Consider the following 21074-nt stretch of genomic DNA (forward strand, 5'->3'; position numbering starts at 1 on the left):
GATCAGATTAGATCTATTCATATACATGTTACATCATCATTTTTGAATTGGTATAGAGGTGTGTGTAGCCATCAGTTGAGTGTGTATACAATGAAGCCACACACACACACACACACACGTTCACCCATAACCACCCGCTTGGATCTCATAGGCTAAGAGCACAATATCGTCCATTAAAGTAGTGCAAGCAGTTTTTTGAGAATGCAGGTAGCTACCTGATTTAGTTCACACGTGCAAGGACTGCAGGGCATGGACCCATAGAGGAGCCTCAAATAATCAGATGTCTTTTTACCTAAATGGTTCAAATGAGTCCTAGAATGTGTAAAATTGTCTAGTGCATTTCAACCAGTCAAACAAGGCATTGATATCCAGGCTCAGGTCTAATATTATGCTCTGAGTTTAGCTGTACCTCTGTCTTGAGTCTTGAATGTGGTCATATATACTCGGGTCCATACAATCTTTCTATATGCATGTCGCTTTGGAGAAAAGCATCTGCATTCTATTACATACTCCCAGATTCTGAACAAAAAACATTGCAACGCAAAATCTCAAGATTACATTTATGTATGTTTTTAGCACGCAAATATATTTAATATGTAGTTCACACAGAAGAGATCAACATGAGTTACATACTGAACAGGGGGGGCATCATGAATGTGACCATTTCTATAATCTATATAGATTTACAGATTTGTCTGTGACATCTGTCACTCAAACCAGACGACCGTTCACAAAACTCATTGTCCAGCTTTCAGCTTGGGTACAGTGGATCATGTATGTGTGGTGGGGGTTATAAGTTATGAGCCAATCAGCTCACAGCTCAAAGATGTCTGCCTTTGCTTAAAACATTTTTGGCTTTATTTACAAGGTACTGGAGTTGTGATTGCCTAAATAAAATGTTGCTCCTACCAATTAGCTGTAAATCCAGTGTTTTGGCTGTTTAACTAAATGAACATATAGAATGGAATCAACTCATCATGTACTGGTCCTTGATCACTACTTACTGCAGAATTCAATGAAAAAAAAACTAAACTGTACACACACATACAAACACATCCACACCCCCCAAAATGTCCTTAAAAGAGTTGGTTGTTGTACATTTGATTATCCTGGCCTCATGCGTGTTCCTACACTGACCTCTCCTGATCATGTGGCGTCTTTACCTTGTTCAAACCAATGAGCTGCCTGTATTGGAATACATCTCATCAATCAGCTGCCTGTCTCCAAAGTTGATTAACCAATCAGCTGTCTTGGCTGGAGAAATAAACTGAGCTGTGAGCTGGCTGGGAGACTGGGTGGACTCAGGTGTTAGAGTTTAAACAGATTAAATAAGGATTCATGGAGGCTTTGGAATAAGATGCATCATCTGCCAGTGAACTCCTTTAGGTTTCTGTACTTTAGTCAGTTGGTAGAATATAAAGGAGGCCAGAGAATGAGGCCTGTCCTAGGTACAGACATGTCATTGGACAAAGAGTTTCAACTGAGGGAAGGATAACTTGAGGCACAACAGGGTAGCTTTGGGGAAGATGCAGTGTACTATTAGACCAATACAGGCGACATGATGTACTTACAGGGCAGATACAAGCTCCATGGAGTAGATATAGTGCAGGGGGGGTAATAAAGGTTCATGGAGATACTTACAATAACAGGGCTAAGAGCGAGGCGGGGTTATATTCACGGTATTATGGAAGGTCGAGGAACTAAAGGGTCACAAGGCTGGATGTGAGGGTGAGGGGTAGTCACAAGGGTAGTTACAGAACCTGGAGAACATATGGGGAACAGTTTTATGACAGGAGGCAGGAAGAGGAGGGAGAGTAGCTTTAAAGATTTGAGTCAAGGGTTTCCATGGTGATGAAGAGGTTCAGGGGCGGAGTTATTTCAGTTGGCCTTGGCATTACTCAGGTACATAAGACACCTGCCACACGATGATGTGACTGCGCTCAGCTTTGCACAAGGCAGGCTTCACCTGCTGGCCTCCACCCTGTGGGCCTCCACCCTGTGGGCCTCCACCCTGTGGGCCTCCACCCTGTGGGCCTCCACCCTGTGGGCCTCCACCCTCGCCTTCCTCCGTCTCATCATCCTCACCATCACCTGTAATAAAGACAGAGCTATTAGGACAAAACCGTTACACTTACCAAAACAGGTCAATTACATCAAAGCATTGGTGAATAACAGATTTATCTTAAGTTGGCACTACTGGAATAACCCATTTTTTGTTTGTTTAAATGGTCTGGATAAGTGTGCACCCCAAAAGTATTTGCAATAGTAAATGACAAAAGGTATGACCTTCATCATGTTATTTTTCTAACAACATGTTCTATCAAGCTGGCCTGGAGAAGAAAAGTTTCGGAAACAGGAAACAAAAGGTGAAAAAACTGCCTCAAATATCAACAGCAACAAATTGTGCTTGGAAAACGTTCTAATTCATGAGAAAATTGTACCATCAAGACTTTTAATGTTATGTGCCTATCTAGCTACTGTGTGTGTGGGAGTCTTGGAGCGGGAGACTAGCGCCCAGTCAGAGAGGGTGTGAGTGCCTGTGTGCTTCTGCTTCATACCGATACGGAAGTCAATGTATCCCTCTCCTCCACTGAGCACCAGGACGTTCTGCACGCTCTGCATCTCCGTGTCTGGCGGCGCTGCGGAGCCCTGGCCCTCTGATGGGCTGTCCAATACACTGCCGTTCAAGGTGGCTAACACATTTCCTGACAGAAAACAGGGTTGGATGAAAACAGGTAAGGATGAAGTGTTAGGTCTTAGGAGTTAAGGTTTAACAATACCAGTTATGATACAAAAATAAACATGTTTAATTCAATTAGAGAGCAGCTTAAGTTTAGACTTTGGTACCTTAAACAGTAAAATGTTACATTAAGCACCTTGATACACACATTACACATGGTGTGATGGCTATAAGATGATGAAACCTAACCATAGTAACCATAACCATAGTAACAGAGATGAGTCAGACACGGACACAACACTGCATGTAGAGGCCCCAGAGTGGGTCTCCTGCATGTAGAGGCCCCAGAGTGGGTCTCCTGCATGTAGAGGCCCCAGAGTGGGTCTCCTGCATGTAGAGGCCCCAGAGTGGGTCTCCTGCATGTAGAGGCCCCAGAGTGGGTCTCCTGCATGTAGAGGCCCCAGAGTGGGTCTCCTGCATGTAGAGGCCCCAGAGTGGGTCTCCTGCATGTAGAGGCCCCAGAGTGGGTCTCCTAGCTACTAACCTGGCACAGAAACAAAGAACTTGACGGCATCCCGGTGTCCATGGAAGCAGAGCTGAGCCTGAGCCATGGAGCAGTACGGGATGAAGCTGCCACTGCTCTTCTCCGCGCTGTCGTCCGCGTACACATGGATCACCCCCCCGGACGACGTGGGAGACACCTTGTTGGCTGTAAGAGTCAAATGTCTTTCAACTATTGGGCTGTCAGACCTGAGCATTCATATCTATAAGCACTGGCAGATCCCACAGTACAGGACTAGCACTGGCAGGCCACTAATCACTGCAAACGTGGACGTCAACTCAAGTAGAAAACGGATATCAACTTCACCATTAGAGACATGCAAGACAGAAAACACTGAAACCCAAAATAAGACATCAAATTATTTGAGTATATTTGTATAAAAGGACCTGTGTGCACCTGTGAAACCTGTCCTTTAGCAGGGATCCTGTTGTGTCTGGTGATCTGACTGCACCATGAAACTGTTTCATGATTTTGGACTTATGATATGATGCTGTTTTTGTTGCACTATACTGTAGAAATATTGTAGTTGAGATGTTATTGTTGTTCCTTGGCTCTAACCAAGGTTAAAACTCTGCACTTGTGATCCTTAAATATCTGCTACACTGCTATTCTGTATGCACTATTTGTATGTCACTTCGGATAAAAGCACTTGCTTAATGAATAAAATGTAACAATGAAAATTGCTTCCAATTAGTTTTCTATGCATAGCTCTTTTTACAACTACTGTGACAAAGGGCTTCACTGCAGCCCACAGATCACCCCAAACCAACCTAAAGCCTCCTAAGCTTTAGGAGGAGGTCAAATGGGAACTATGATGAAACCCCACGTCGAAGGGACAGGAGGCAGGCAGGTGCAGGCATGGGACAACTGCAGGACACGGAAAGCCCCCACTTACCCCTCAACCCCAGGAGCTGTCCCCGGTGAAGGACTACGGCTACAGGAGGGAGACAAGCAGCAGGAGAGGGAGGAGACACACGTCAGGACAAGAACCATCACAAATAGAAAAGGAAGATACAGATCAAGAAACAAATGAAAACAGACAAAAACAACTGAGATGAAAAGCAGCGGACAGAGAGAGAGGCACGAAGACAAAAGGAGAGGTTTGAGTGTGAGGTGGACATACACTACGATGAGAATTTGGAACCGGACACACACACAGACACGCTTCGAAAATCGTGTTTTACGTTTAATTTTGACATTTTGACATGTTTGTGGTACCCCGAGCGCACAGCCTGGGGGGAGGCCTGGTGCCAGTCAGCCCCCCCCTGTGTCATGTGACACAGGCCTGAGATGTGCAGCGCTGCTGTGTGTCTGAGTGCTGTGTTTACTTACTCTCAGTCAGTGGGATAGAGATGACCACGCCATTTCCAGTGCCCACCCAAAGACGATTTCCTCCAATTAAAAGTGCTGTAATTCGCACAAATGAGAAACCCAATTTCCCCGTACCTGCCAAATAAGAGAAAGAGAGAATAGTTCACATGACTTTTTGAACAATTGACAATGACAGTGACAATTTTCCTGTAGACATATTCTTTGAACAGAGCAGAAAGTAAGGTTTTGAAGATCATGGTGATTTGTGGGTATTTTACCAAGCATCTTGCTGACGTAGGGTTCAATGTCGACATCCTGGAGGTGTTGGTGTGTGAGAGCGTGGTAGAGGCGCAGGGTGGAGTCCAGTCTGATGGAGACCCAGACTCCGTCACCAAGCCAGGCCAGCTGCCGGACCTGGCTTTCCCTCCGAGGGTGAGCATCAAAGGACTTCTGCCAGAGAGGGATGAGAGGTGGAAGAGACGGCTCATACAAGAGTTTACTGTTGACAAATTCGAGAGACATTCTTTTGACCAACACAATACATCATTTTCTGTGTGCTATGTTCTAGGAATGAAGATCTTGATGAATGTCTTTTGATTTCTCTTAAAAAATACAGTAACACATTTTCTGTAAAAATAGTACAAAGTTTCTATCACAATCTAGCTCTACACCTCGACTTTGCTCCGGAGAGTTCCCTCCTCTCCACCCTGAGTGTTCCTCCACTCGTAGGGTTACACCCAATTTCCCCCAAACTCAAACCAGTAAGGCTGTGAGTTGTGCGTGGCGGTGCCCCACCTCGATCTGCATGCTCTTGGGCTGGATGACGTGGATCTTGTTCTTGTAGCCACACCACACCTTGTCGTGGACCACAGCCATGCAGCGGATGGAGTGGTGCGGTCGTCCCAGATCCATCAGGTGATAGTTGGAAAGATCCCACTGACCGTCTGGAAACACACACATTGATTCCAGTATTGCAGTCTGGTAGGTATGTCCACTAACCAGTTTTGCCACTTTCATGCCACTTTCATGCCATAAACATACATAAAAATGATCACCACAAACTACTTGAAAACTATGGTAGAACATATCAAAGAAGTGACAAGGCTTCCATACCCTCAGATCTGTGGAAGATGGCCAGTGTTCCATCGGCCAGCGCCACGAGGACACGGCCCTTTACATGCCTTCAGGACAAGGCACACACAGGAAGAGAGAGGGGGGAGAGAGAGCATGAAACTGAGAGGTTCCTGACAATTACATATTTGCCAATTGGTCTGGCGATGCCAGGCAAGAGGGGACTTGCCCCCCCCCCCCCCCCCTTACACACACACACACACACAGCAAGGCTTCCATTAGTGTCAGTATAAAGGGCACTTACACTAGACTGAGCACTGAGTCTTTTAGTTTGATGGAGTGGAGACATTTCTTCCAGCTGGCCACTGCAGAGTGGACGTAAAGCCTTGAGGGAGACTGTCAGTTAGGTAGGGAACTACTAATCTGTACATTCTGCCAATATCGCTAATATTAAATTAAAACCATATGAATGTCTAACACAGCTGCAATCCTGATTTAGAGAATAACTGTCTATAATTACACCAACCTGTCTATAATTACACTACGTGGATGAGATGACATGTAACCAGCTCACAGATTTAGACTGACTCTTTGGCCACCAATTCTTGAAAATATTTTTGGATAAACAATAGTTTGTTTCTAGTGGTCAAAACATGTAGGTATTTCAAGGGACATGGCTAAAACCTTCTTCCCAACCACAGAGACAGACAGAGCTTGATGTTGTGGAGGCCGTGCTCAGGGAGAGACCCACCAGCCGTTCTGGGCTCCCAGCCACATGGTGGGAGCGCCACTGGAGCAGGCGCCAGGGTCTTCACTGCTGTCCTCGCTGTCTGCGGGCTGGGAGGGCAGACCTGCACACCTGGGGCGGCACACACTCATCACACCATCTTATAGATAACTAGTACAACTAAATCTACATCTCTTCCAACTTGATAATGCTTTTAAATGTCTAATTCTGCTTTTGCATAACTCCATATATTGAGGATACATTACAGTCTCTTGCCTTATTGCTAAAATACTTTACTTCCAACTAATAAAAGCCTTTCAATACCATTATCAGTAAAGTGTGTGATGTCTTACTGTTCATATTGACCACCAGCGTCCGGCATCCTGGGCTGAGGGTCTGTGAACACGTGCTCGGTGAAGGGCCCTGGGGGGCCGGAGACGCCTGCGCTCTCGCTGACGGCAGCTTCAGGGACCTCGGTGGCCTCAGTGGCTTCTTCAGCAGACTGCGCAGGGGGCAGTCTGACCGGAGCGGACATGGGGGCTGAAAGACAGACAGTCATTTCATTTTCTTTAGAAACCAGGTGACACCTGACAGGTTCCACAATTTAGCACATCATTACACAATACTTAAGTAAGAGGCTTACCTTGTCCTTTGTCTAGTATGGGAGTGTCAGTGCGTGAAGAGCAGTTGCTGCGGACAACGCTGCAGTTGGTGGCACAGCCCACCAGAGTGATGCCTGCTAGCATGCCTTCCACCCCACCAGTCTCCTCACCACCACCTCCCACCAGCTCTCCAGGATCTAGAACTATCTCCCCTGCAGGGTAGTCACTCTCGCTGGCAGCTAGCCAAACACACCCACACACCCACACACCCACACACACACACACACACACACACACACACACAGAGATGTCACAACATTGTACATATATAAATACCCCCCCCCAAAAAAAGCATCCATAAACTTCACACAGTACATAACATTCTGCACAGTACATAACATTCTGCACAGTACATAACATTCTGCACAGTACATAACATTCTGCACAGTACATAACATTCTGCACAGTACATAACATTCTGCACAGTTGTGCCGGTCTCATGGAGGTCACATGGAGGTCATACTATCATACTAACCAGGCACACTGGAGATGCAGAGCACATGGGCATTGCAGACGTTGAACTGGTCCACCAGTGAACCTGGCTGATTGGCATCGATGATGACAACTTTACTAGCAGAGTGAGTACTGGTCAGAATCCACACTCGGCTGCTCATGGTGTCTATCTCATGGAGCTCCCTCGGCTGGGAGGGAGTCCCATGGAGAGGGAGGAAAAGGAGAGATGGTGCAAAACATGAGCTAGGAAAGACAAACAGAGTTTTACTGTGTGTGTGTGTGTGTGCGTGGGGGGGGGAGGGGGCAGGTTCATGGTGCTTATACCTTCCTCTTTTCTGGGGAGCTCTGGATACTTTTGCTCTCTCCGTCCTCTTCCGTGGTCAGAGGGTCAGTGGTGGTTGCTGCTGTTTTAGCTGAGTCAGCACCCTGAGGGCAGGCCTTCCATCCTGACAGGTCCACCCCTGCCGCACACCACAGCTACAAACGCCACACGCCACACACACACACACACACACCACACACACACACAGGAAATACACACGTAGGAGTGGATTTATAAAAATAATGATGTATTATGCTAAATGTGTTATTTTGTCATTTGTCACCTAAAATGTTAGCCTGGCTCTGCCCTCCTACGTACTTCCGCTCATTTCTGTCACAGATCCCGCTATTTTTGCTTCTGTACATAGGTCTGGCCATGAGGTACGTAAGTCAGATTATTCAGGTTGATTTTCTACCGGCGAATCAGCGAACAGAGGGAGTGGCTGAGAACGATGACGTTGATGTCGTGCGCTAGTTTGTGTTGTAGTTCCGTAATGGCGGCAGAGAAAGATGCGAGCAAATCCATTCGGTCCGTTGTGGCAACGCTGCCGAATATCCAACAGCTAAAGCCGGAGCAAGAACAAGTTTTGCTGAGTTTTGTTGGTGGCCATGATGTTGTGGCCCTCCTGCCCACGGGGTTCGGGAACAGTTTGATTTTCCAGCTACGGCAGCTAGCTCCGTTACAGTAGTGGTGAAGGAATTGGCTAAGGCGAACGCTAGCAATTGGTTATGGCAGATCAGAGTGGCTCTGGGCAGATCCAATAGTTTTAAACTTCAACAGAGTACCCGCCTACAAGGAAGTCAACGCTTGTCAATGGAGCGAGGCCAGACTCTCTGTACAAATGCAATGTACGAGAGTCTGGTTAGGACCAGGCTAGTAAAATGTATCCAGGCCCTTGCATTTACCTTCCTGTTTGGATCTTTCTCCACCAGGGGGCGACAGTACACAGGAACAGGAACATTTTTCATTCTGTTGTCCTCCTTCTCGTTGGGTGCCTGTAAAGACAGTCTGAGTCAGAACATGGACAATCCCTGTTTCGCTCTCCTGTTTAGTAAGACGCTGCTACGGCATCCATTACCAACTTAGAGGACTTCCATCACGCTGCTTCGCAGCACAATGTGACGTAAATGAAAGAGATCAGAGATCCCAGTGGATCCCAGTGGAGCTGGAAGCAGGAAGCAGCTCAGAGACAGACAGGAAGTGCCGACATGCGTCTATACTGACCACATGTAGGCGCCTCTCCAGGTCCCTTCAGTAACTACTGTCCAGATTATTTCATTGGACAAAAGGGTACATCAGTACATATCTCAGCTGCTCGTATACAAAGTTAATAAAAATGTAGATGTGTGCTGTCTGTGGTAACCTTAATGATGTATTTCATTGTGATGTGTATAATTTTGTTATTGTAGCTTCAGTGCCAGGATGGAGAGTCAGACCAGCGCGTGCTGAGCCTCAGTCTCATACCTGCTGCCTCTTCAGGGGGCCATCAGGAGCGCTGTCCATCTGAGATCCCGTCTGGAGGAGAGCTGAGAGTTAGAACACCTGCCACTTTCAAATGATCCGCAGTAAAGAAACTAAAATGTTCTACTAGAACTGGTGAGGTACCTGTTTGAAGCGCGGGGGCACACTCCAGCCACATGCCTGCATGATGCCGTCATCACGGCGCATGTGCTCGCGGACCTGCCGGTACTGTTCCCGTCGCTGCTCCCTGCGGACAGACAGCGCTGAGTCGCTGAGAAGAGACGCAACACCATTACTGGCCAGTCTGGAGCAGAGAGACCAGGGAGAAGCGACAGTGTTAGAGAGAAAGGGGGAGTGAGAGATGAGACAGCAGAAAGTAGGATCTTAGCCACATAGCCGCATTACAGCCTATCAGTCTGAGCAACAAATGGACATCATATTCCTACTCATGTAAAACTCTTTAACCAGAATGATACTTTAGTAAACACTCAAAACTGATTTATAATCGTGTAGGGAGTAGTTGAATGCAGTCAATCATAAAAACTGTAAATTAATCTCTAGGTGAATCTATGTAGACTCAGGTGGCAGCCAGATCGTCTTACTCTTCAGGGAAGAACTCGAGGGTGCGGTTTGATGTGGATATCTGGCACATGGTGTGGCTGCGCCTCTGGGGGAACCCTGCTGGGGAGGGGGACTTGTAGTGGATGTTCACGCTGTAGTAGGGCCGCTTGACTGGAGGAGGGCTGGCTGAGGAGCTGAACAGACGAGCAAAGCTGGAGAGAAGAAGGAAAAGGTCAGACATGGGGGACATATAACACAGTTCCCTCAAAAGACAGTAATGGGTTTAAGAGATATGGGGTTCAGGACAAGACACTCTGTTAATATACTGAAAATAAATGTTGCAACCCAATTAATGCCTAAATCTGTGTACGTCTTGTTCTAAAAACATAATTTTTAGACAACAATATCTGCTCGCTGAGAACAGGATCCACCTGGTACTATCCTGAACCCCATATCCTACTCTAGAGGAGGACAGTCCAGCACACACAGATCACTGGTTGATGAACTTACGTTTACATTTCACATTTAGTCATTTAGCAGACGCTCTTACCCAGAGCGACTTACAGTAAGTACAGGGACATTCCCCCCGAGGAAAGTAGGGTGAAGTGCCTTGCCCAAGGACACAACATCATTTTTCACAGCCGGGAATCGAACCGGTAACCTTCAGATTACTAGCCTGACTCCCTAACCGCTCAGCCACCTGACTCCCCCTCTTCATAAAAACTTCATAAAGATAAGTGGGATTGGGGCCCTCAGGTTCAGGTGTGTCAGGTTCAGGTGTGTCAGGTTCAGGTGTGTCAGGTTCAGGTGTGTCAGGTTCAGGTGTCTGTGTTAAGATTGAGAAGACAACTTACAACTGCCAGATGGTGGACTTCTTCTTCTCTTGTATTTGTGGACTTTCCCTGGATGCCCTAAAAAAAGAAAACAAGAAGTTATGTATTAGTGAGGAAGCAAGTACTAAAGTGAGCATTTTGGAGTGTGGTCAGTGATGGAAGATTTTTGCAATCTTAGTATGTTAACACTAAAACTGGGGAAGTTTATTTATTCATCATTAACCTTTATTACTCGTTTACCTTTTCTTTCTCTTTTCTTCTCACCTGATCATCTCTGTCCAGCGCACGGCCTCCTGCAGTTCCATCAGTCTCTCTTTGTACTGGTTCCTCTCCATCAGGACACGGGCCATCTCCACCCGGGTGAAGCGCCTGCGCTGAGTCATGCTCACGTCTCCGTCCTGCATCGGGGACGACAACTGCCGGAGGAAGACAGCAGCCTCAACACTCCTGCCAACCTTTAATATCTACCACAGCCTGGATGAACATGACAATATCTACCACAGCCTGGATGAACATGACAATATCTACCACAGCCTGGATGAACATGACAATATCTACCACAGCCTGGATGAACATGACAATATCTACCACAGCCTGGATGAACATGACAATATCTACCACAGCCTGGATGAACATGACAATATCTACCACAGCCTGGATGAACATGAGTAAAGTTCATCGACTGTTTTTGCACAAAATGTAAAATCCTAGACTCTTACGTCTTCGCCACCTTCATCCTTAGAATCTTGAGACGCCCCAAGAGCTTCTGCTCTCAACCTGGAGAACATGTAGCAGGATGAAAATGTAAACTTGTAGACAGTGGAAAAGTATTTTGTTTTGTTACTTCAGACCACCAAGATACGTTAACCACTCAATAAAATGGTGTGACTTATCAACCTCAGACGACCAATCAGATTTGACTTGCCCACAGAGGGGGAGAATACATGCTCACCTCTTCAGCTCCTCCTCCAGCTCTTTGACCCGGGTGTCCACTTTGTTCTTGGACAGCCTCACTGCCTCCAGCTCCTCTCTCAGGACCTCCTGGTCTCCTGAGAGCTCGTCCACTTTGGCAATAAGGTCATTCTTCACTATGTTGAGAGCATTTCTGATGAAGAAAGGAGTTAATGAAAAGGAGAATATTCCTCAGAGATCAAGATGAGTTTCACATTTTACAAATATTACAGAGACTTAAGGTCACAGATAGCAGGAAGCTGGTTGTAACCCTTACACACACACACACGCACGCACACACATGCACACACACACACGCACGCACACACACGCACACACATGCACACACACGCTTACTTGGTCTCCAAGAGCTGTTTGTTTTCGGTTAGAAGATTCTCCACCTCCTTACCCATCCCTGTCAGAGCAGTAATACTGTACTTAGCATAAACAAAACACAAACAATATACTCTTTATGCTAATGTACAAACATTTTATGTAAATAAATTTCAATTAACTTTCCCCTTCAGCAGTGTAGTATGTGAATGCAAACAATTCAGCCTTTGTGCCGTTCACTCAGGCCATGATGTACGCAGCTTTTAGGAAATTAGCGATGCAATAATTTTATGACAAATTATTATTTGCAATGTTTTAAAGCATGTGATAAAAGTTGTGTTACACTTATGTAAATGTTTCCATGCAAGCATTGCCTTGAATGAAATGCAAACATTAAACTTCAAAATGGTATCATCTGCAAAGAAAAACACAGATAAGCTGTCCAGGCGGGTAACTGCAAACCTTTGTGATTTAACACAACACACACACGCACACACACACACACACACACACACACACACACACACACACACACACTCCTCCCTGTATGGGTAACCCATTACCACTAAGCTATCTGCTTATTATAGGCTAACTGACTGCTGTGTACGGCACTTAACAGTTTCTCCAAATTATGATAATGGTTACAGGACCAATTCAACTTCTCTGTTTGGCCAGTAAGATATTGAATGTTTATTGAGTGGGAAGAACGTTTCTGAAAGTGGCACAAAGAATTTGATGAATGATGTTATGGACTTTTATTATTTGTCAAAACATCAATAACTATGTAGTTATATTAATTATAGTACATGCTCAGCTAATTTCCTTTAGCGTTGTGCCATGAGATGGAAAGAAAATAACAAAATAGGAAAGAAAAAAAGCAAGCATTTCCCAGGCAGCAAGCTCAGGTGAGGAGGAGAGTGACATCACTCAGGTGAGGAGGAGAGTGACATCACTCAGGTGAGGAGGAGAGTGACATCACTCAGGTGAGGAGGAGAGTGACATCACTCAGGTGAGGAGGATAGTGACATCACTCAGGTGAGGAGGAGAGTGACATCACTCAGGTGAGGAGGAGAGTGACATCACTCAGGTGAGGAGGACATGGCATTACAGGCAGAAGCACAGGGAAGATGTGAGTTTAAAGTCAGGCACAGCATGGATTGATGAGCAGTCATTTTAATAAGGCAAGGAGTACCTTACCGAAGAAATCATCACGAACTAGGAGCAAGAAATAGAAAGTGAAGGTGAGTGATACAGAGCCATCAGAGGGGAAACACAAGAGTCAGGAACGTGGTGAGATACGAGAGGGAAAAGAATGCTGATTAGTCTATGTTATTCTCTAACGCACAGCAGAATGTGTTCAGCGTTCAAGACTGGGCTGGGATCAATTCCATTTAAATGTGTCAATACATGTGTAGTAGGCACTTTTAAATTGACTTTAGAAGTGACTTTTATTTTTGCAATAAACAGATGCTAATGCATGGAGTTATAGTAAAACTAGACAGTGAAACGAAAAGTTTGGTTAGATTTAGATTAGCGGTAAAGGTATTTAAAAAATGTGTCAATTTAGAGGTCTCTAGAACAAGTTAGATATTTTTTTCCCAATGCATGTGTTAAAGGTTATATTCACAATGTATACATAAATAATAATGAGGCATAAAAGTAAGGATGTCACTCAAATACACACCTGAGAACTCTCCTGTGTCCAGCAGAAGCAAAACCAGGGAAAACAGGAAGCAGACAGGGTCAGGGGTCAGGGGTCAGTTAATCAGGGATGAATGGCCCAAACTTTGTCTACTGTGAAGTACACAAAGCAGCTCCACTTCTATTAACAAACTTGTCATAAAATAAATCAAATGGATTAAATCAAAACTGCCCAAAATGTTCAGCCTTTTAACAATAAACAACCAGCAGGGGATAGTGTGCATCATGCAGGCATGATTGTCTGGAGGCTGCAGGGTGTGGTGGAGGATGGGAGCAGAGCAGAGCTGCAATAGGGACACATTCAGCAGCAGGGCCAAACACAGGCGACACTGTAACGCTCCAGGCTCCTGGATTACCTAGAAGCTCTGCGCCTGCATCCACATCTCCAATGATGTCCGATTTGGCGTCTTTGATCTCGTGATAAAGGGAGTCGGTATTAATGCCAAAAGCCTCATTTACGATACCCTGTGAAGGACTGAAACAGACAACACTAATCAAAGGTCAATGAACACTAGGGTTCACCAAACAGTTCATACGTATGTACCACTGTACCCATTCAAAATAACTAAAGTACTTGTGATGTGAATTTAAGTAGCTTGTATAGTATAACTGAATCCCCTCTCTGGGGACCATTTCATAGCACAGGCGTATTAATGATCATTTAGAGATAGAAATTCAGTGTCTAACACGTACATAGTTTCTTGTATCGTTGAGAATGTATGGATATACCTGTTTCCTCCACCATAAACACGGGGGTCAACACACATATCCAGCTCAGGGGTAGAATCGATGATCTCCTGGAACTCTGACCACTCGTCACTGCTGCCCATACCTGAGGACAATGACAACGCACGTGACTAATGACCCGGGGCTCTACTGCACATCTGCTTTGGGGCTGACAAATCACATTTTCATTCATGTTTTACTTGATGTATTGAGTAAGGAGACTGAGTAGTGGTTTTGTATCCGAAACTACCGTGACCATGAACCGCAATAAACAGTAACGTTGTTTACTAACCAATGCTAACATTTCTCGTTTCCTGAGAAACTTGCACCTCCATGTTCCTGCTCAGCCGCTTGGCGCTCTTTCTGTGGTTCCCTGAATGCGTCCCGTCAAACTGTGAGGGTGGGTGGAGCTCGGACGGCGTGACGGTGGCTGATGGGACAGAGGAGGTGGGCGTGTTGGACTTGCTCCCAGTGCTGCTGGGCGTGGCTGCCACCGAGTCGGACTCTGAGCCATCCTCCTGAGGCACGGGGAACAAGGAAGGTTTAAGTCCTGTTTGAACTCTACACTTATTTGCTCTACAGCAGAGATGTTCAATCCTGGTCCTCAGGGTCCACTGTTCTGTATGTTTTAGATGTTTCCCTGCTCCAACACACCTGATTCAAATGAATTGGAGGTAATTAAGCTCTGTGGAAGCCGGGTAATGACCATTCATTTGAATCAGGTGTGTTGCAGCAGGGAAACATCTAAAACATGCAGGACAGTGGCCCCTGAGGACCACGATTGAACAACCTTGCTCTACAATATCAACTTGAGGGGGCATAGAGCGCTGAAGTCATGACATCCTTTTGTAGAAGCTACAGTCATGATGTCTCTCCCAATCCCCCACATTTCATTAGTAAAACAAACCAGAAATTGTGCTTAACACAAAATTATTTTGGTGTGTTCCCCCCCCAGAGCCTCATGTACCATTCCCTCTCCGTTGGGGTACAGGCTCAACGACGGTGGGCGCTCTGCTTTGCTGCTGGACAAAAAAAAGGGAAACAGGAAAGGACAAATGTGAAAAGGAGAAGAATTAACATTCCTTTTACATTTTCAGGAGTTCCTGATTTACATTTTCCAACGCTGTCTATGAATTGCTGTTTTGTGTAATGGAAGTCTAGAGGTAAAGGGAGGTACAGGCGGTGTTGATTATAAGGGAGGATTACCTTGTCCTCCATGTGTGGCGATGACTGCATAGGCAGCATGGCAACCAGAGACAGACAGAGAGGTGGTTAGAAAGAGACAGACAGACAGAGAGGTGGTTAGAGACAGACAGACAGCACAGCACATGCCAAGTGCATGTAACAGTACATGAAAGCACAGGCTAAAAAGGAATTTACATTGATCAACACAAAATCAGTTTCCTAAACCCCATGTTTCTCATTCAATCTGTGGACCCTCTGCGATAGGGTACAGTGCTTTACACTGTCAGTCTTTTCCCCAGGGCTGGAGTTACTGGAACTGGAACTTCTAGGGGTTCAAGACAATGTCTACACTAATCATAGCCAGTTCAAGCATCCAGATACAGATATACAACTTAAGTGTTAGAAGGGTAATCAATCTATTTTGGAGTTGAAATGTGTCGAGATGACTGAAAATAATCCAATATTTAGTCACGTTTTGGCGCTGCCCGGGCCCTCTGGTTGGCTGTTGCTTCCTGCCTGCTGCATCTTGGAGCGTTCAATGTGCTCCACGTACGTCTGAATCATCTGAGTGGAGGAGGAGGAGGCAGGAGGAGGCAGGGGGAGGCAGGAGGAGGCAGGGGGAGGCAGGAGGAGGCAGGAGAAATGAGCAGAAGGTGTGAGGAGGACAAACAGAGAACAGTCAAAAGGTGGCTAGTCCCGCTAGTAATGTTTTTCACATTTAATTTTTAAACTAAAAGAGAATGGTTCATGTATACCATGCTGTCTCCCTCTGCGTCTGCCTGTGCAGTCTGCCTGTGCAGTCAGCCTCTGCGTCTGCCTGTGCAGTCTGCCTGTGCAGTCTGCCTGTGCAGTCTGCCTGTGCAGTCTGCCTCTGCGTCTGCCTGTGCAGTCTGCCTGGAGAGCTATTGGCTGTGAGAGGAGTAAATGTTTCCAGTATAAATATGAGGTACCTCTGTGTGCCGCTGGTGCAGGGCGTTATACTCCTTCTTCATGTCGGACTCCCGCTCCTCCAGACGACTAACTACAAGACAAGCAACATCCATAAGTCACCATGACAACTGCCCCAAACACTGTACACCATACACTGTACTGTACACTGTACACTATACACTGTACTGCACTGTACACTATACACTGTACTGTACACTATACACTGCCTTGTACTGTACACTATACAGTGCACTGTACACTATACACTGCACGGTACACTATACATTGCACTGTACACTTTACACTGTACTGTACACTACACACTGCACTGTACACTATACACTGCACTGTACACTGTACACTATACACTGTACTGTACACTGCAGTGTACACTTTACAATATACACTGTACTGTACACTATACACTGCACTGTACACTATACACTGCAATGTACACTATACACTGCACTGTACACTATACACTGTACACAGTGCTTTTCATGTACAGCAACTATGTTAGACATTTTCAGTGGCGCGCACACATTATTGTATGCTTAGATCAACACGTGAACAATCTGTTTCAGCACGTTTCAAGGTAGATTAGCTGTCAGGGTTCAGCTCCAGCTGTGGTGTGCAGCAGAGAGATGAAGGTGTGCAGCAGAGAGATGAAGGTGTGCAGCAGAGAGATGAAGGTGTGCAGCAGAGAGATGAAGGTGTGCAGCAGAGAGATGAAGGTGTGCAGCAGAGAGATGAAGGTGTGCAGCAGAGAGATGAAGGTGTGCAGCAGAGAGATGAAGGTGTGCAGCAGAGAGATGAAGGTGTGCAGCAGAGAGATGAAGGTGTGCAGCAGAGAGATGAAGGTGTGCAGCAGAGAGATGAAGGTGTGCAGCAGAGAGATGAAGGTGTGCAGCAGAGAGATGAAGGTGTGCAGCAGAGAGATGAAGGTGTGCAGCAGAGAGATGAAGGTGTGCAGCAGAGAGATGAAGGTGTGCAGCAGAATGGGCACTCACTCTGGTCTGCATAGTTCTTGGTCTTGAGTTCCAGCTGCTTGCCCTGCAGTTCCAGGCTGTCCACATGACTCTGCAGGTCTTTCTTCTCAGCCTCCAGTGCATCCTCAAACTCAATAAATTTCTGCGGGAGGAACACAGAGATGAACATTGTTCCTGGCCTCTGTCAGCAGTGCCCTGAACCTCCAGCACTCTTGTGGATATTACAAATAATTCGTATCCATTCTTGCATGAAACTACAATCCAAGAAGTTGAAGAAAAAAGCATGATTCCAATAAAACCATTGGTTTGTGCCTGCAGTGTAACAAAAACAATCCTAAATATTCTGAGAAATTAAGCAAGGTATGTTTTATGTTTTTTTTTTGTTATTTGCCACCAAAATGGAAAAGCACCCCCAAGTTAGTATAGCAGGACAGGCAGCCAGACAGAGAGGAGTGGATCTGCTGTCAGATCAGGATACTCAAGAGGAAGGTTTAAGAAAACAAAAAATGAAGTTGCAAATAAATGCCACTGCAGAACTTCCAAAGCTGTTTACAATGGGGTCTTTTTTCCTCTGGTGCCGCTGGGCTTCAGAGTTGTAATCTTGTAATCCTCAGTCGACAGAAGTACTGGTGCCTCACACATACACGAGAATAACATTTAAATGCAGAATACAGGATGAAAAGATTCCTAATGAAATATATTTAGAATCCCCCCCAAAAAGTTGTCCACACAGGTGAAACATGATTCAGCACATCTTGTGTTCTTATCTCGTTTGAAACCAACGAGGGTTGATTTAATATGGCCTTGCTATTTACCCCTCTTTCTACCCTGTTTATCTGCATCTCTGTCACAGTATTTTCATCATATTTTCACTCAATCTGTTTCCCTCAATATTTATTTTCTTGTCACTGGCTCTATCTTTCTTTCCTTCCCTCTCTGTGCATCTCAGTTTCAAAACCCAAATCAGCTACAACAGCAGAGTCCTGTGTGGTATTGATTCTCCATGACTCTCAGCCCTTTCACTCCCCTCCCCCACTACGTTACCATCTTAGAACAGTCGCTTCATCCATTTGTCAAATTCCAGCTCCCAGTTCTTCAGCTGAAGCTGGCAGTCAGACATGCAACATCAGTGCAGCCCCAGAAGCACAGACATTTGCAGTCTGGATGGAAGGCTCTAGAACTTTGTTACAATGGAGCTGAGACATTTTTGCTATGCATTTGTCATGACCGATGTATAATATCTGTGTAACTGTAGTTGTTTTTGTTCAACACAACTCACTGAGGTGAGGTAGAGCTCCTTGCACCACATCCCTGAGCAGCGTGGTCTGAGCTACAACACTCTGAGATATCCACCAGTGCAAACCATGGTGTTGATCAAGAAGGAGCAGGAAAGATTCACAAGAGGTTGATAAAACAGCAAGTGTGAGCCTAGCCCCTGGCTAATGAAGCCCTGCCCAACACAAGTGGCTTCAGAGTGGATGTTGCATGAACATTGATCACTTCAAGCCATCCTCTCTGCTTAGTGTTATTGAATATTTGAATGACCAGGTATCTACAGCCTACGACCTAAATAAATTCATACATCAATATGATAATGCGGAAAGAAGGGATCCCAAAGGTGCCTTATCAACCTTTCAACAAAGAAAGGAATCAAAATGTGGATAAAACATGTGCTTTGGGTGTATCTCGTGTATCTAATTATCCCATGACGTCTCAGGATGGAGTGAAGACAGAGCTGGATCCATCAGCAGCAGGACGCCAGGAAGACAGTTTTAGAGCTGTTTTAGAGCTGTTTTAGAGCTGTTTTAGAGCTGTTTTAGAGCTGTTTTAGATGACATCTGCTTCTAGCTGTTTGGCAGGCATTGTGTCAAGCTGCTGGATGACTATGAGACAGCCAAGCACACATCTGATTTTAGTTCACAAGATACCAGCAACTTAAACATCCCCATTATTCTCCCAAATACAATCAAATCATCAAATCATTCATTCGTCATTCACAACCAGTTCGCCTATTGATCATAGGCTTCATGACCTGGATATGCTGTCACTGATTAATTAAGAAATCCAAAGGCACAGGCCCTGCACCTGCCCAGCTCAAAGGTTTTCAAGGCCAGTGATGCAGACTTTCTCTTGCTTCTTATCCAAGTCCATCCCTGTCTATGCCCAAGGACCCCGATTAGCAATTTTCATGTTTCACATAGCAACAATTTCCCATTCTTTTCCACACACGGAATTTACATGCAAGGTAACGATAACATTGTCTTAACCGCTTTGGCAATATAGTTATCATGGTTGCGTTTTGTCAAGTGCAAGTATAGGCCCAAGCATGACGAAGCAATGAATATTGTGGACAGACGTCATGAGAGTACACAGATAATAAAAACGTCAGTCTCCTCACCTCCTCTGCTTGTTTCCGCAGCGCTTTCTCGCGCTCGTATTGTGTGATGAGCTGCTCGTTGTCCTCTTTTAACAGCTCGAGTTCCACCTCATGCTCCTGGTTCTCTGTTAGAACCGAATCTAAATTTTCCAAAACGTTTACCACCAGTGGCATGAGCTCCTTCACCACCTCCTCGTCATAACTGCGGATCAGCCGCTCAAACTCTCGGTAAATGCTATTGGCCAGGCCTGAAACACGTTCCGACATCACCGACACAGACCCGTAGTCGTCTTGGTAGACGACCTCGTCGATTTGAAGTTCCATCATTTTGGCAAATATGCCGGATTTCAAATGTAGAGCTAATCACATTGACAGTCGGTTATCAAATAAACACGGGGAAGGGCATTCACTCCGACCTGAGTCACTCTCTATTAGGCTATTCCATGTTTCCAACTCTCATTTTAGCAACCGCATTAGTCCATATCGTCTCAAATGGTAACATTACACGTATTCCTATCCATAACCGTGTGATATTTAATCATATTTACTGATACAGGCCTCTATTATCATTCAAGTATCCCCCCTCCCCTCCTCAAACCACATCTGATGTTTCGCCGACAAGCAAGGCTACAATTCTCCTTTAAACAGCAGCATCCAGTTCCGAGGGCAGTCGGTTTTGGTCTTGACCGGTCCGTGTTTCGACCATTGGAGGAACCACGTAACGAATGTGAAATATTTCCTCAATAACAGGCTACACCTGCCGCTGAACAGTCGTAACTGTGGGCCCAGCCACCACTGGCAGGAAATTCGGGTGAAAATAAATAAATAAATACACAAATAAATAGGATGATAAATAGGCTAGATGTAAAGGAGACCTTTACACGGCAACAACCATCCCTGGCTCTTAAATCCTCCTTTTCACTATGAATTTTAGTTCCGATGTTCTCTTCGGCCAGCATGAGCCAGAGGCAGCGATGATTTTCCCGTATGGAGGCTCTCCCTGCCTGGCTGGCTGGCTGTCTGTCTGGATGCCTGGCTGCCTGGTTGCTGCTGCTGGAGATGGAGCCGCCAGCTGACCGATCCCAGCTGACGTCACGCTGTCTGCAGTGAGCAAACTCGAGCTCAGGCACTGATATCCCACTGCGGCTGCGCCCCGCCCCATGGCCCCGCCCCGTCAGTAAGGGCTCGTGCCACTGTTAAGGACATCGCGAGTTAATAGGTGTTTCCAAATCATAATGT

General features: G+C 45.7%; 1 protein-coding gene across 11 annotated transcripts; it reads right to left on the reverse strand.

The window, feature by feature from the left end:
* Positions 1 to 546: 546 nt before the first annotated feature.
* On the reverse strand, positions 547 to 20926 carry mapk8ip3 (mitogen-activated protein kinase 8 interacting protein 3). 11 transcript variants are annotated; one of them, XM_062484855.1, is made up of 34 exons: positions 19857 to 20926; positions 17480 to 17600; positions 16490 to 16560; positions 16012 to 16103; positions 15561 to 15584; positions 15322 to 15373; positions 14647 to 14872; positions 14358 to 14460; positions 13985 to 14103; positions 13612 to 13623; positions 13125 to 13142; positions 11952 to 12009; positions 11596 to 11748; positions 11363 to 11420; positions 10908 to 11059; positions 10665 to 10721; positions 9852 to 10022; positions 9394 to 9520; positions 9253 to 9303; positions 8694 to 8783; positions 7791 to 7943; positions 7489 to 7654; positions 6995 to 7192; positions 6705 to 6891; positions 6376 to 6483; positions 5929 to 6009; positions 5667 to 5734; positions 5349 to 5497; positions 4832 to 5003; positions 4575 to 4688; positions 4138 to 4176; positions 3225 to 3389; positions 2559 to 2705; positions 547 to 2091 (listed from the first exon to the last, which is right to left on the reverse strand). In XM_062484855.1, the coding sequence occupies exons 1-34, from the start codon at positions 20160 to 20162 to the stop codon at positions 1895 to 1897; spliced, it is 4005 nt and encodes a 1334-aa protein (XP_062340839.1). In that variant the 5' UTR covers positions 20163 to 20926; the 3' UTR covers positions 547 to 1894. The 11 variants fall into 11 exon arrangements, with proteins under 11 accessions (XP_062340839.1, XP_062340819.1, XP_062340838.1 ...); XM_062484835.1 differs by having other exon boundaries at positions 9394 to 9553; XM_062484854.1 differs by having other exon boundaries at positions 15322 to 15376.
* Positions 20927 to 21074: the final 148 nt, after the last annotated feature.

The sequence above is a fragment of the Osmerus eperlanus genome, chromosome 2, assembly GCF_963692335.1.
Source record: "Osmerus eperlanus chromosome 2, fOsmEpe2.1, whole genome shotgun sequence".
NCBI classification, from domain to species: domain Eukaryota; kingdom Metazoa; phylum Chordata; class Actinopteri; order Osmeriformes; family Osmeridae; genus Osmerus; species Osmerus eperlanus.